The sequence below is a fragment of the Lucilia sericata genome, unplaced genomic scaffold (genome assembly GCF_015586225.1).
Source record: "Lucilia sericata isolate MDLA Ls3-8-SP2 unplaced genomic scaffold, ASM1558622v1 Contig000470F_arrow, whole genome shotgun sequence".
Taxonomy (NCBI): domain Eukaryota; kingdom Metazoa; phylum Arthropoda; class Insecta; order Diptera; family Calliphoridae; genus Lucilia; species Lucilia sericata.
The window spans coordinates 59,748-77,179 of record NW_023994485.1 but is presented as its reverse complement, the minus strand read 5'-3'; the positions used below and the strand labels follow the sequence as shown (position 1 = coordinate 77,179).

The 17,432-nt window shown below is 28.1% G+C and overlaps 1 protein-coding gene across 14 annotated transcripts in view; it reads right to left on the bottom strand.

Annotated features, from left to right (window-relative positions):
- Positions 1 to 2,146: 2,146 nt before the first annotated feature.
- The window catches only part of LOC119605269 (reticulon-1-A-like), a 38,961-nt gene continuing 23,675 nt past the window's right edge, over positions 2,147 to 17,432 (bottom strand). For 12 of the 14 annotated variants that reach the window (XM_037958265.1, XM_037958264.1, XM_037958266.1 and 9 more), the window contains 4 exons: positions 4,431 to 4,638; positions 4,143 to 4,351; positions 3,252 to 3,357; positions 2,147 to 3,180 (listed from right to left, as the gene is read on the bottom strand). In XM_037958265.1, coding sequence (XP_037814193.1) covers positions 3,114 to 3,180; positions 3,252 to 3,357; positions 4,143 to 4,351; positions 4,431 to 4,638 — 590 coding nt within the window. In that variant the 3' untranslated portion in view covers positions 2,147 to 3,113. Of the gene's footprint in view, positions 3,181 to 3,251; positions 3,358 to 4,142; positions 4,352 to 4,430; positions 4,639 to 5,147; positions 5,290 to 11,644; positions 12,036 to 17,432 lie in introns of those variants that run through there. The other 2 variants (XM_037958277.1, XM_037958279.1) reach the window with 2 other exon arrangements.

Here is a 17,432-nt window from a genome sequence, read left to right as displayed (position 1 = left end):
TTCTATGTGTTACAAACGGAATGATAAAATCAATATACCCCCCATCTTTTTTGATGGTGGGTATAAAAACTAAATCGAAAGAAAAAGAAGAAGCAATTCCATTTCGTTTCAATGCTTTACGAATGTGTGTATTCTGCGTTACGATCGTACCTACGTTTTTGTAAGTTGTTGTTTATGCGGCGGAGAGTCGAATCGAAATGCAGAATACCAAAGTTGCCAAACGGAGAAAATTTCGATTCCAATTGAAATGCAGAATAGGGGCGATAGTGTTGTCCATACGTAATTAATATTGATATGTTTTACGAACCCCATCAAACCTTCTTCATTTATATTCAAATTCGTTAGGAAAAAGCAGTGAAGACAATTGTCACTTTTTAAGCAAGAACAGAGACAGTCGTCAACCTTTCTGTCCCCAAGTAATCTAGAGAGTAGATATGTATCAACATTATACAGGCTAGATTTTAAATCATTTTAATCAAACATAATCTGGCCTCAGAATTTACCCATCAGATCAAGTTTTTGACCATTTTAGAGACGTTATAACAGCGCAAACATCTTTAGATATTAAACCTTTATATTAAAGTCGACAGATTCAGATTCAGGCGACATAACATATTGTATAAATAAGGATGTCTTTGCGCTGTTATAACGTCCCAAATATGGCCAAAAACTGAGTATTCGCAATGTTTATGATACAATATCTGGAAAATCTGCTGTGAGGAGAAGTTCTAATTTTCGGATTCAGCGTTGCTCAATCCTTTAGAAAAGTATGCCTTAGTCTTTGAGTTTCTACTTTTTTCAAATTGTTGTCAGTGTCATTTATAAAGTTGCATTTATCTAAACATTATGATATATACTTTTCATTAAGTTCGGATTCTATTTTTAATATTTGAGTAGATGATTTAAATACTTACTTTTTTACTCTTAACGTGTTTTACTCAGAACGTGTTTAACGTCTCAATGATTTTATATATTTTTTAAAGTTGTATTTATTAATTTCTCATTTCATACTTCTTTTTTATTATAATTTAAATTGATTTGAAATATTTTACTTTACTTTTTTTTTTTGTTAGACTGCGGCAAATCAATGTTTTATTTTGTATTCGTTTTTGTTCTCTTCTTAATGATATAATATAAAGGTTTTGTGTTTTTCTTGAAAAAAAAAAAAAAACGAAAAAAACATTTAAAACTGAAAAAAGGTTTTAAAAACACAAGCACATGCTTTAATAATAATGAAATGAAATATTGGCTTAAATGAGCTATGATGTATGATGTTGAGTTTGTTAATAGCTTATGAGAATTATAAAGCATACTTTAAAGCGCAACATAATTGAGTAAAAACTAAAGCAGAATTTTAGGCTTCTAACGTTTAAGTATTTTTTATACTTTAAATAACAATTTAAAATATTTCTGCTAAATAAAAATGTTTCTTTTTTTTTTTTTGTTTATTAAAATTTTAAATATTTTTTTTTTTTTGATTTTAAGGCATTTTGATGATAACAAAGTTAAACAAAACTATTTATTTATTTAATTATGTATTAAGCAACTTATAAAAGGCAAAAAGTATTAATTAATGTATTTTGTTTGTATAAATGTATTTAATTGTTAAATGTTTTAATATTGTGGTTGTTATTTGTTGTTTATTTACTAACATTTATTAATATTAAGTTTTTCTTTTACTTGAATCGTTATTATTAAAAATAAAATTCATTATTAAATACATCAAAATGTTTTTTTGTTTTGTTTTTAGCGTTAATGTCTGTATTAGAGTGTGTCTATATGTGTGTGTGTATAATATATAATTTTTATACTACCTGTTTGTTAAAGTTTTGTTGTTTGGACAATTTTTAAATCTTTACTTTTTGTAATAAAAAAATTTTGATATATTTTATATATATAATTTTTTTAAGTTTTTAAAGTTTTTTTTTATTTATTTAATTTCTCAGTTATCTTAATAATTTGTTGTTGTTGTTGGTTTTTTCTTCATGTTATTTATTATTCTTGGGTTTTCAAGTAAATGTAGCTAGCTAATTAGCTTAGTAATGATGTCATAATTAATAATTATAATAATAATAAAAGATTTAAGTCTTCTTCAACTAATAAACAAAGGATTAAGCTACAATTTTTAAAAGAAAATATCAACAAATTATGGGGAATTTTTTTTTTAATTTTATAAAGAACTATAAATATAGAAAATAAAAACAAGAGTTTAAAAACAGCTCGAAATTGCATTGTTTTTTTTTTTTGAAAAAGTTTTCCTTAAAAAGGTTTATGCTTCATTTCTTAATTTTTTTTTAAGGAAATCTGTTTTAATAAAATTACCAAATAAAATGTTATACAATTAGTTATAATGGTAAACATCATCATAATAATATAATTCATATTTTCAAAAATAATTTAAAATTAAAAAAATATATATAGTTTTTATTGACACATAACGTTCTATCAGCCAAAAAAAAAAAATTAATTTTATAAATATACTTCATCATTATAAAGTCAAAACTACAGTTTACAAACATTTTTGTTAAATAAAAATGTTTTATTTTTTATTTATTAATATCCTCTTTTTTTGTTTGCAATTTGTAGATTAAAAGTTAAGAGGTCAAAATAATTGTTTTGTCTATTAGGTTGAAAAAAAAAAAGATTTGAAAAACAAAATATATAGAAAGAAGTGTTTTCAGGGAAAAAAGTTTAAAAAATAAATAAAATTGTATATCGTTCGTTGAGAGTTTTATTTGTTTGAAAATTTTCTGTATTTAAAGTGCTACCAATAAAGTTTTTTTTGTTACGTTTTCTGTTTTTGAAATATATTTTTATGTTTTTGAGGATTTGTTGTTTGTTTAAATGGTTTTATTTGGTTATTAAAAATGTTGTTGTTGTTGGTTTTCATTTGTTGTAAATTATTTTTGGGTTTTTTTATCTTAACACAAAGAAAAAAATGTAATTGCAATTAGATAGTAAAGTTGCGTTTGTTTGTTTGCTTTCTCCTCTTTCTTTATCTCGTCTTCAACTTGTTCTGTTGGTTTTTTTTTTATTTACTTTTTAAGATGTTAATACAAATTTATGTCGCTTTACAACATTGTGGTTGTTGGTTGGTTTGTTGCATTTGAAATTTACTTGTCCTTGTCGGTTTCAGCAGCAATGGGCTTTTTGTTGCCAATGGGAATGGCTACTTTGATCCTGAAATTGAAATTAGGTGAAATTTATATTAGAAATTTATTGTTTTTGTTGATGTGAAAAGGAGGACTTACTTTTCAGTAACTTCAGCTACTTTGCTTCTGGCCAAATCCAAGTAAGTATCAATAGATTGTTTGTTGTTTTCGTAAACCTTGGGCAAGGTGAACAAGGAGACAAAGGCTGTAAAGAGAAAAAAGTGTTAGGTTAAAAATTTTATTGTAAAATTTGATTTTATATCGAGAAACTTCAGTTTTTAGTATACATAAGAAGATTTTTGAGAAATTTTCGCATTTTGTTGTGAGAAATCAAAGTTTTTTGTAGAGTTTTGAAAGTATTGAGTGTAGAAATAAAATGGATATTAAGATCGCTTTATAATATCCGCAAGTTGCGCCGTGTTTCCCCAGGAGATCAAAGAAACTACTACAATTTCGTATGTATTTAAGTGTTATTAATATATCATGGAGAGGAATTCAATCCAATTATGAATAATTATTTCCCGGGAGAGGCCCTAGGAATTCAATCCAATTATGAATAATTAGTCCCAGGGAGTTTATTGATCAGAATAGGCCTGATTCTCGCCGAACCATTTCTGGGCAATCTTCTCATGTATCTCCTTTGGTATCATCTTGCCTTGTCAGTACAAGAGGCCCTAACTGTAAGCAAATATAACTGAAATATCATGCTTCTCATCAGAGAGCAGAGCCAGCTTCTAAGTGACACCAGTTTCTCCGTTGAGAGTCTGTTGACATCCCCCAAAGACAATCTACATTTAGGTACAAGACAATCTACATTCTCGAATGAATGTTCCTAAGGGTCAAGGGAGTTAATTTGGATTCGAAAGAAAAAGTTTTCAAAATACAATGTTTTTAACACACAAATTCTCACATTTTCGCTTTCGCATCAAGTCCAGTTTATCAAACTCAATTACTTTTCGAACCTTCTTCAAATCAAATTTTAAAACTTACCCAAAATAACCAATGTCATGCCATTGAACCAAGCGCCAATGTAGGTCATGACCCACATAATAACACCGAATTTAATGGAATCGACTAAATCTTCAACCAAAAACAATCTTCTCAATTCAGCAGTGAAACCATTAACATGAGCTACAGCAACACCAGCAATATTTTGGATTTTCTCTTGAGACAATGTTAAATCGATTTCCAAGTATTCTCTGAAAGAAAAAAACAAAAACAAAATATTATTAATATCTCCTTTTTTTCTTAAATAAAGAGTTTTAAAATATAACTCACTTGAAGGGATGACCATCGGAGGTCTTTTGTATGGCCTGCATAACTGATTTATAGATTCTGAATGCAATTGTGCCTGTCAGTAAGATCAATGACAAATAGGCGAATACACTGATGACAGAGAAACATGAAATGGCCAAAAGTGTGACAAGACCAGCACCAAAAACAATACCAGATTTTTTCACATCGCGCCAGTAAATAAGGGACTCCACTGTAAGGAAACAAAATGGGTTTTCGATTAGTTTATGTTTATTATAAATTAAAAATTTTCTTTTGAAATATATAAAAGTGTTTAAGATTTCTAATCCGATTGAAAAGTTCCGCTGAAATATGAATTTAATTTCCACATTTCAATTGTTTTAAGCTTTTTTTTAACAATAACTATAATAAATTTGTGTTATTGTTGCTATTTAGTTAAAACATTAATCATTGATAATATCGCACACATTTTAAAAATTAAAAAATTTTTAGATTTTCAAAAAAAAGATGCCAAAAATACCGCACAATAAAACGTAGAGGAGACAACCAACACACACAGTTGCTAAAATAACTTAACACACACAAACTCAAAAAAATCATAATTATGCAACCTTTAGACAAAATATTTTTCTAAATTTTCTTTTTTTTCATAATTTTAAAATATTCTTGTAAAATTTTCTAAAATAATTTCTTTTAATTATATGTATTTTTTTTAAATGTAAAACACAAAATTTGAATTACTTGTAGACATATTTGTAGATAAATTTAAGAAGCAAAGAAATACTATAAATGCACTTTATAAAAAATATATATAAACTTTATTAAAAAAAGCTAGAACGGATCTATAATTTTAAATGCGTACAAATGAGACAAGACTGAGTGACTGGCGTTGTTACTTTTACTTAAAAATTTTTTTCCAACAAAAAAAAATGTAGAAAAAAAGAGAAATATTTCAAAATTCGAAATTTTCTTCTTTACGTAGAAGAGGAGAATGATTGTTTAAAAATAAACAAAACATTTGTTTAATTTTTTTTCGTTTTTGTTGTTTTTCTTTATTATAACCTCCCTCAATCATATATGGAGGTGGGAGAGTAAGTAGTGAGTAGTTTTTTATATTGTCAAATCGTTGGTATTCGATCAATGACCACACGGCTAAAGAATTTTAACAAAAATAAGAAATTAAATTAAAACAAAGATTTGTAAAAAAAAATTAAAGTTGGATAAAAATAATTCGAAATGTTTTAAAACATCATTCCTGAACAATTCTTGTTCGTTTTCACAAGTCAACATTTTAACAAGAAAATTATGTACGAGGCAAAACGTCAAAAGTGCAACGTTTAGGTTATCATAGTTAGTCCAAAGTTGATCCCTTTGTAAAAAAAAATTAAGCCCAAGGTTTCCTTGTGAATAAACTATCACAACAAAGGAAATTTTTCTTATAAATTCTATTAAGATTTCGATCGTTATCGATCGCTATAACTTGGTTTGTTTCTCATTTTATTTACCATATCCCTATAAGATATAACTATAAGATCGCGGAAAAAACTTATATCGAAATCTGAAGTGTACATTTCGTTCGTTTTAACCGCCTAAACAAACATTTTACCGAAATTTATTTTTATTTGAACAAAACCCCAAAATGTCTTTATTTTCGTGTTTATTTTGCATAAAAAGCGTGGGGGATTTCCATTAAATTATGAAGAGAAGAGCATAAAAAGGCCGAGAATGGATAAAAAGAGAGTTAAAATTCACATGCATTGACTTATATATAATACAAAATATTTCGATATATTTTTTCATAATTTATTAAAAAATTTTGTTTACCAAATTGCAAAAAAAAAGCGAATTTAAGTTTTTTTTTCGAAAAATAAACAATAGAATAAATATTAAAATTGTACAAAATAGTTTGAAAATAAGAATTGTAAAAAAAAGAGAAATACTAAGTTTTGGCTAAAATTATGTTTTATCGTGTTTTTTGTATGCGGAACATAATCCCAATTTATATTTGGAATCAGCGGACGAAATTTGTCAGATTTTAACTTCAATCTTAAGGTGGAAGTACACAACACGCGTTGAGGTGGAAACGCGTTTTACGCTTTATAAGCTGCAGCAGACGCGTTACTATAATGTGTAACTTGTTAAATGTAAATACTCTATTTCAACGTTTTTTTTTTCACAGAAGCCTATAATGTATCTACTACATCTGGGTTTTGAGATAACGTACTCTTTTAGAGACGTTATAACTTTATTTCGAAAGTATTGAGCCGCGCTGAATCCGTATCTTGCCTCCGAATTTCTCCATTACATTGGAATTTGTGATATCATTCCCTTTTTGAGACGTTACAGCACCAAGACAACTTTATTTCGAAAATGTTGTATGCCATCTTAAAGTCTACTCTATCAGTTTTAAAATAAGGGCTTAACATCTCACATATCTTTTCTCTTCTTCAAATTATCTTCATCTAAAGCTTGATATAACAATAAATTTCGTTTATAATTTACAAAAAAACCTATACATTCCAAATTTTCTATTTGTTCTTATGAAAATACTTTTTGAATTGTTTAAAAATCTGCTGTAGTTTCTAAGATATCATCCGTTGAAGTTGACGGACGGACAGATGTCGTACTATAGTACTATAGGGTATAAATACCAAGAATATACCGCAAACCTTTGAGTTTTCAAGATTAAGGTGCAGATATCTTCAAGAACAAAGATGATATATCAGATGTTAAGCCTTAATTTTAACGTTGATAGAATAGACTTTATAAATAAAGTTGACTTGGCAATGGTATACCGCCTCAAAGAGGACCAAAAATGGCAATTTTACAAATTTCAGGACACGATACCTCTAATACCAGATGCGATGTAGAAAGTAATATTCGGATTCAGCACGGCCCAATCCTTTAGAAACGTCTAACTTGATCTTAAGGTTTCGACTTTATTCAAACTTTTGTCGGTCTGTGTATTTATCGTTTATTTAAGGTTTATTAAGCGTTTATATATACGTGAATTATTATTTAGTTCTAATAATAATCTAAGAATTTCTTTCAATTTAATATTTTTTTAATATAATTATAATTATGAAAAAGTCAGAGCAATAAAAAAGATGAAAGACGAAGAATTTGCGTCATTTAAATGATATAATAAAATCTATCTAAAATTTTTAATTTTAAGTCACAAAAATAACAAAACGAGATTTTTCAGATTCTATTTATGAAATTTCTATTTCCTGTTTTAGACCCATTGTTAGAATTCGAGTGCAAAAATCTGATATAATAATATTATTTAAATAATTTGTTCACTTTCAAACTGGTAAAAAATAAAATTAAAATTAAATATTTAATAAATTTAAAAAACTTAATAAATTCAAAAAACAATAAACGAAAAGCTAAACTGAATCTCATTAAAAATGTGTGTGTGTGCATTTAAATTAGATTTCTGATAAGAATTTCAATACTTTTTAACTATAAACTTTAAATTTTAGAAAGTTTTATGTTAAAAAGTAAATAAAAAAAACAGTAGTAATGAATAATAATAGAATTGAGTTGCTAACCCAAACATCTTTATGACTTGTTTATTGTATAAAAAAAATTTTGTGCGTATTGTTCATTCATTTATTGTAACAATTCACAAAAAAAAAACATAATGACAAATATGATGATGTCATTATGAAATGAGTTTGAAAATGACAAGTGAAAATTACAAAAGTAGTAAAAAGTAATTATTGGAATCAAGTTATAAACAGTTTAAAGCAGAAATAAAATTCTTTAAATTATAAAAGCTTAGCACATACTGTCTACAGAAAATTTGCTCTAATTTGTCTGAAATGTGTTAAAATTCAAATTTTTTTATTTACATATACATAATTCTGTGTTAAAGAGAAAAAACTAACAAACCTACAAACTAGTTATTAATAACATTTCACTATCACTAAGAGCCGCACACAGGTTATGACTAGAATAGATGTATAAATTAAATTAAGAATAATTTTACAAAAACAAAGCTGTTTTAAAGTCTATGACTAAAAATGGTACTAACAACTTAATGAGAAGAGGGAGAGTAATGATTATAACATCTCCCAAACAACATTTATACATGCATATTTTCAGATAACCTTGAAAAAAATCTGTACAAATATTGGGTGCGTTGTCTGAATCTAACAAATAAACAATATTTTTTTTTTTATACATGTTCTTTATTCCCCCAGCAATTATTGTTAACAACAAAATAAAACAAATCAACATAATTATTAATATTAAAATGTTTTATAAATGATATGAAATCAATTAAATAGGCTATAAATGAAAGCGTGGCACTTGCTAGCGAATGAAAAAAAAAAAAAAAACACAATTACCAGACCACAACAACCTAAACAACCGAAGACAATCAAAAAAATTGTTTAGGTTAATACAAAATTTTGGCCACACTTAACAAAATAAAATTGTATACGTTTACAAATATTCAACAATAACAAAATTTTGTTAGTGTTTCTTTTTTTTATATTTTATTAATAAGATCAATTGTTGTGTTTAAATCATTGGGGAAGCCACGTTGACAAATTTTGTTTTGTTATATTTATAAAATATAAAATTAAACAACAAATATACATATTTGTTGTACCTTTAAGAACGTGTATTTTTTGTTGTTGCTGTTGTTTATAGATATTTATAAGAGCTTTAATATTTTTATACAAAAATCACTGACTGCACTATAGCAGCTTACGTACAGCGCAAATAAGAGATAAGATTTGAGATACTATTTTAAAGATATAGTGCTTCGAAAAATTAAACGTACTTTTGGAAGATTGTCCAGAAATTGTAAACGCTTTCCGGGGTCCAAAGAGTGGTATTTTATAATGATAGAAATTTTCATTTATAAACTTGATCAATATCGTATCAAGCTTAACGGCCCTTAAGTTATCCAGTTGAAAATTTCTTTAACAGTTTATGGAAATATTTCATGACTTATCAGAGTCGGTGATAAATTCCGCAAATCTATAGACTAGATAACATACTATAGACCAGACTAAAGACTAGTCTATAGACAATAATATATACTAGACAATAGACTAGAATATAGACTAGACTATAAACTATACTATAGACTAGACTATAGACTATAGACTAGATTATAGACTTGACTATAGACTAGACTGGACTATAAACTATACTATAGACTAGACTATATAGACAATAATATATACTAGACAATAGACTAGAATATAGACTAGACTATAAACTATACTATAGACTAGACTATAGACTAGACTATAGACTAGATTATAGACTAGACTATAGACTAGACTGGACTATAAACTATACTATAGACTAGACTATAGACTAGACTAGACTATAGACTAGACTATAGACTAGACTAGACTATAGACTAGACTATAGACTAGACTATAGACTAGACTATAGACTAGACTATAGACTAGACTATAGACTAGACTATAGACTAGACTATAGACTAGACTATAGACTAGACTATAGACTAGACTATAGACTAGACTATAGACTAGACTATAGACTAGACTATAGACTAGACTATAGACTAGACTATAGACTAGACTATAGACTAGACTATAGACTAGACTATAGACTAGACTATAGACTAGACGACTATAGACTAGACTATAGACTAGACTATAGACTAGACTATAGACCTAGACTATAGACCAGACTATAGACCAGACTAGACCAGACTATAGACCAGACTATAGACTAAACTAAACTATAGATTATAGATTATACTACAGACTAGACCATATATTATACTACAGACTAGACCATAGACCAGACTATAGACTAGACTATAGACTAGACTATAGACTAGACTATAGACTAGACTATAGACTAGACTATAGACTAGACTATAGACTAGACTATAGACTAGACTATAGGCTAAACTATAGACTAGACTATAAACTATACTATAGACTAGACTATATACTTGGCACTAGATTATAGACTGTTAGACTATTAGAATCCATTAGTTTAGTTTTTAATGCTTAATCTAGAATATCAAGTGATTTGGGATTTATTCTCAAAAACTTTTTTTTTAAAATGTTGGAAAGTACTTTCTCATGAAGTCTGCTATCAAAATAAATTAACGTAAAAACGTTTAAGTAATAAAGTAAATTTAATTAATATCAAGTTTAAGTTTTAAACCGGTTTTATATGACCCTAATTCCGAGGTAACCAGAAAGAGAACGCCTTACATGGGAGTAAATTAATGCAAGTGAACATGCAACAAAATGTTATTGTTTAGGTTTGAAAGTTCGTGTCATATCAGTGTGAAAGGCCGATTAATATTCGTGTCTCGGAGCCATGTTTGGTCTTCCACTTTTGCTTTCAGAATAAGTATTAAAAAAAATCGGTATTCAGGTATTCATAGTGACCAAATCGGTCACTATTTTGTCATGAACAAAAAGGCCGACGGACCACAGGACATATACCTTTTTCTTCCTATTTTATATTATAAGCCACAAATAAATTCGAACATTTCAACAGGGATCGGATATTTATAAAAATCTGTATTTTAATTGAACATTTTTCCTTATTTGGGCATAAATCTTATCAAAATTACTAATCATTTCAATAAACTTTGATGACACACCTGATTTTATGTCATACTTTTACTCAAATATTATTAGAGCAAACCCAGTAGGCTGTCAAAAATATTCAAATATTTTAGAAGGTAAATATGTATGTATGAATGTAGCAAACCCTGCCAGCTAGGCAAAATTGACAACTAGGCATATTATGCTCTGCTGTCATTTAAAAAAGTGCATATCAAAGTCAGGGGTTATCAGAAAATGCTATTGCGTAATTGCAAAACTAATTACGTATTATAACACTTGATTTTTACCATAAAATTCAACAAATGACAGCAGGATAATTACAACATAGATAAAACTTAATAACAATCTGCCCAACATAAGAAATAAATGACAACTAGTCATAATTAACAAATTATGAATAATATTAAACTTGACAACATTTTTGACAAAGAAAATAAGTAAATCATACAATATATATTTTATTCCAAGAATCAAATTTAATAAATATTATCTATAACCTATAAAATAAGTTTCTTATCACTTCAAATTTTCCTAATGTACGATTACTTGTTTCAATAACTGTGTTAACAAATTAATTACGTTGCTGTTTGCTTGCTCTGCTTTTAGAAAGTTTTTTTCTGTTCAATTTTAATTAAAAATTTAACTTATTTTTACCTGGTCCTCTTTCGGGCAATTGTTGTACTGATGAATTGTTACGTGAAAATTTTCTACCACCAGCCATTTTTATTTAATTTGTTATATATTTTTTAATAAATTTAGTTTAATTTTGTTTTATATTGAACACTTTTATTTTCCCCAAGTAATTTGGTATTATGGCAAACTTTTCTTTGTTTTGGCGCCAAAGGAACAATTAATTTAATATATTTTTTTTTTTATAAAAAAAGATGCGTGTTAACTGGCAATTAAGCGTAACTAATGTATGTGTTTAATCAAAAAGTAAACTTGGTTTATTTGATTTGAAATTTATGTTTGTAAATCGTGGCGATACTGCAGACCGTCACAACGTTTTTCAGGGAATGACGTTTACTTAATGACTAAATAGACTATTGTATTCCAAAGAAATTTAAGACTCAGAAACCCAAAAGCACTTGGCTGGATGGCTGGTTTGTCAGTTATGGTTGAGTATAGTTAAGTATCTCATTCAGAAGAGAGTGTAGTAAATGTATGAGTTTTGTTGTTTTCTATCTGTTTAGTTAAGTTTTTATAATTTCGTATTTGGTTTTTGAAAGGTTGTGTTAAAGTTGCAACGTAACCTACACGACACGATCTTAATACAAATATAAAATGTTCAAGTGTTTCTTAAGACAGATACAGATACATTAAAAAAGATTGTATGTCTTTTGGTGAGACAGCAAGTTCTCCCTCTCTGTGTTATGTTTTTGTTGTCGGAAACAAGTTTTGAACTCGCACACTACTTTTTACGTACTTAGTGATAAAGAGAAGTAGAGAGGGATTCAATAGGGCTTTAAGACTTACAGACAAGAACTTGATAAAATGTTGTTATGTATTATAAATGTATATACAGTGGGTTTAGAGGAAAGATCTTTTCCAAAAGTTATGTAAAAATGGGTCAAACTTTAAGTTGGAATTAAAACAAAGATATTGAAAATGGGTCATGAGAATTAACATTCCAATCATTGGAATCGTCTAAGGAAAAGCTTGTTCTTTAATTATTCGTGAATAAAGATCCTTTAAATGAGAAAATTCTTTTTCGCCTCAAGGCATTTGGACCGATCGATCATTATTATGCATCAAAAATAATCATGTATCGTTCCCATGACAATTAGATCTTAGCTCAGGGCCGACCAGAACCATACAGCGACAGCTGTACCAGCTAGAAGTATTTTCCACCGGAGTAGGAGTAGTGTTATCGAAGTTTTAAAATATTATCTATTCCTTGAAATTTCTAGTCCCTACAACTATGATATTCTTCAGATATAGTCTTCAGGAGCAACATTGCAACGTTTTTCACTTCGGATTATACTCTTTGTGGGCCAATTCCTTATGCGATAAAATCAAAGTGAAAAATTTATATAATGTTCAAAGACCCTTTTGATTTTGTGGCAATCTGTGAAAATGGTAAAAAGAACTTCCATTAAAAAGGGTTATGGTGATTTTTGAAAATCCAATATATCATGTGACAAATCGACAACGAAAATGTTATATATTGATCTGAAGGTATTCATGATATTCTGATGGTAAAAGATAACCTTAACCGATATACATATTAAGAAACATTATCGTAATTTTGAAATTCCGTTAATTCTCTTTCAAATTGTTCCATCTTTAATAATATTCTTCAGAATTAATCGCTGACGTTAATTTCTGATTTTTGGGGAATCTGAATCGATCTATTAACATAAATTCTTATAAAACTATAAGATTCTGAATAACATAATCGTGTTACGGATACTAAACTTTTCAGTTAGTAAGTATGTAATAAGTTTATTTTTAATCACCCGAAAACTGTTACTAGGGTTAATAGGATCCATAGGCATTATAACTATTAGGGGAATAAATTATATAATAAAGCGTTTTCCAAACCCACTGTAACTGATAAAGGGATAATTAAACTTGAATTTAAAAACCAGACAATATGCATTCATTATATACATACATAAATACATATGTATATACAATCTATAGACGTCATCACAGCAGGTCCAGTTTTGTAAAAAAAAAAACACAACAATACAACGTAAAACCACAAAAAATCATAATTATTCTTTAGAGAAAAAACTACTTTTATACAAAAACTATAAAATACTAAATAAAACTCTCTATGAAGATCATTGAACGATAGACAAGAATAAGAGAAAGAGAGAGAGAGACCGAATGCCCCCACATAATTATAAATACTAAACACATCTACGTAAGTACAATGTATGCCAGAATGTCAGATAATGCAGAAATCAACGATGGGCGATATAGTGTAGTAAAGTACTACGATTAACAATGTGGAACATACGTATACGACTCATGGTACATGCCTGCATAGGTTATATTCGGTATTTTAACAACACGGTAGACTACTTCTGCTGGCTACACACACCACATTCGTCCGTCGTAAGCAAACAACGTGTCATTAGTACACGACGATTGACGGTGGGGTTCAACACATCGTGAAACCATGGTTAGTTAGTATTTCGTATTATACCCAATATGTTTTGTTTTTATTTTTGTCTGGGGGTTTTTTCCGTTTTCTTAGTGGAGACTTAGAGAAGGTAATAAATACGTAGTACTGAGTGAGAGTAATAAAAAAAAAAACGAATCAGACAAAGTCTACAAAACTAATGTTTGTTAGTAGTTGTGGGTGCGGTTAGGTTAAAGTATGAATCATTTTAAAAATGCAATAAAAGCAGAGAATAAAGAATAAAAATAAACTACGTAATATGTATAAGAGAATTGAAATACGATTGAATTATATAGAGACTGATTTTATTGTATAAAGCAGTAAAATTTTTACTCGTTTTATACAAATTATGACGTAGTTTTTTGTAACCATTTTTATTTTCTGTTACTTTATATGCCGCCGTGATTTGTTTTATATTTCTGCTATATTTTTTTGGAATTTTGTTTGTATAAATGTATGTCATTTAAGCAAATAATAATGGTTGGATAAATGCAAGTAATATGAGAAATTTAAACGTGAACATGAAATAAACGTGTAATATAAGATGAATGCACTGACTGACAACTGCATTGCTATGGTTTGTCAAACTAAACATAAAAAATTAATTGAAATATTCTATTGTTTATTGTTTAAAAGTGAGAAAATAATGAGAGGAAAAAAGGTAGCTGCTGCACTATAATATGTAACTCAATTTTATCGTCTTTTCAATTCAATTGTTTACATAGGTATACAATAAAATTATTTAGATAACAATTGCAGTTGTCTCAAGCGGGGAGGTGGGTAGGTGCACAGTAGTCGAATACAGTGATTTTCTATTGGGATCAGAATCTAATTGGTTAAGGAAAATGTTTAATTTTCATGGAATATGGGATTTCGTAAAATCTGGATAGTTATTATCAAGCTGAACATTCTCTTTTAATCAGACAGAATGTATATTTTTTCATAGAGTTTGATGAAATATTCGGAATATGTATTTTATAACTCAACAACTTTACATTAAAAGTTATTGAGCTAAGTAATCTCTCATGGACGTGTGTTCGATTCCCACAAGATACACTAAGTAACTAACTAACTAACTAACTAACTAACTAACTAACTAACTAACTAACTAACTAACTAACTAACTAACTAACTAACTAACTAACTAACTAACTAACTAACTAACTAACTAACTAACTAACTAACTAACTAACTACTAACTAACTAACTAACTACTAACTAACTAACTAACTAACTACTAACTAACTAACTAACTACTAACTAACTAACTAACTAACTAACTAACTAACTAACTAACTAACTAACTAACTAACTAACTAACTAACTAACTAACTAACTAACTAACTAACTATACTAACTAACTAACTAACTAACTAACTAACTAACTAACTAACTAACTAACTAACTAACTAACTAACTAACTAACTAACTAACTAACTAACTAACTAACTAACTAACTAACTAACTAACTAACTAACTAACTAACTAACTAACTAACTAACTAACTAACTAACTAACTAACTAACTAACTAACTAACTAACTAACTAACTAACTAACTAACTAACTAACTAACTAACTAACTAACTACCTAACTAACTAACTAACTAACTAACTAACTTACTAACTAACTAACTAACTTATTAACTAACTAACAAACTAACTATGTTTTGAACTGTAAAATATTCAAAAAGTATTTAAAAAACTTTTGCCTTTCGCAGCACGATGAGAAGAACGATATTTTTTCTGAACTCTAGTCTTTCCGAAGATGTAATTGTCGTGAAACAAAGAACTTCTTTTCCGATACTTTACAAGATTTTTATGTATCATGTTTTTTCTCTTTGCCGACCACAGTTTTTAGAAAACATATCTCCTCTTTTCACCACAAGAGAACAAAGTTCAGGTATCCAACACAAAAACAAAATAACAATTTAACAACACCGCAGAAAAATTAAGAAAGAAAATATATACAAATGTACACAAAACAGATACTATAACAACAAAAACAACAATCATGTAATGGTCAATAAACAGAGATTCTGCACAAAGAATAAATATAATGCAGCAGTCGTCAGTAAATTAAAGAAAAAAATGCGTAGATATAAAAAAGTTCATTGGCATTTACAAAACAAATCTAGTCAATGCAGCAGTAGTATCTTTATCTGTCCGACAACTTGTCTCTCTATCTATCCAACCCATCCATCCAAAGTCTATTTAAATACATATATACAAAATAAGAGTGTAATAATGAAATTAAATTGCGTTTTCAGGAAAGCACAAATAATGCGAATAAAGAAAGAAAGACACTTTTAAATGCAATTTAATTAATTAATTTATATGTGAGTTTCTTTGTTTCTTTTTTTCCTTAAACTTGCGTTACTTTCTTTAACACTGGCCAACAGTGTTACATGGCCATATAAAGGAACATAAATGACATCATAAAATAAATATTTATTATTATAATAACATTTGGGTTGGTGTATTGAGAGAGAATTATTACTGAAATTGAAACGTAGTAAAATTCAAAATGCATCTAAACCACCCTTAGTCATATTTATTTCATATAATATACAGTGGAAACCCTATAAATTAACTCAACGGTTCCCAAATGGGGGTCCGCGGACCCCTAGTGGTCCGTAGTAAAATCCTAGGGGGTCCGCGAAGACGAACGAAAAAAAACATGAATATGTATGTGCAAATATCTCCAATTTTTGTGCAATAATCCCAAATTTTTTGTGACTTTTTGAATTTTATTGTTTCGGTTGTTTATCAGGAAGAAGCTAGGTCCTACAAATTTATTGTATAACTTTTATAAAGTAAAGTATTGCGTGATTTGTAATTTTTATTTCCTGTATATGTACTGAAATAATGGTTTTTATTTCAGACAAATAATACTCTGCCTTACAATTAAATTAGGGATACTGGTATTCCGGAGTATGAAGTTCAATTCAAAGACAAGCTTATTACAGATTTAAGTTTATCAAATTGTAAGCAAAAGTGTTCTTGTTTGAAAGGACTAAAATTATATATATCCAAAACAGAGGTGACTCTTAATGCATCTCTTTATAAATATTCCAATCCGACTTGATACACAGATTTTATCTTGATTTTGTCGACCAATACATATTATTAAATTAACATCAGAAAATCCATAGCGTTTCGGGTAAATATGTAGCCAAAAACCATGAAGTAAAATAATTCGTTGGTATTTTAAAATTCAAATTTAAGTTCCAAATTCACAGTACTTTAACAAAGAGTTCAAATCATATATTATGCGGATAATGCATTCCGCAACAACATAGAAGAAGTCC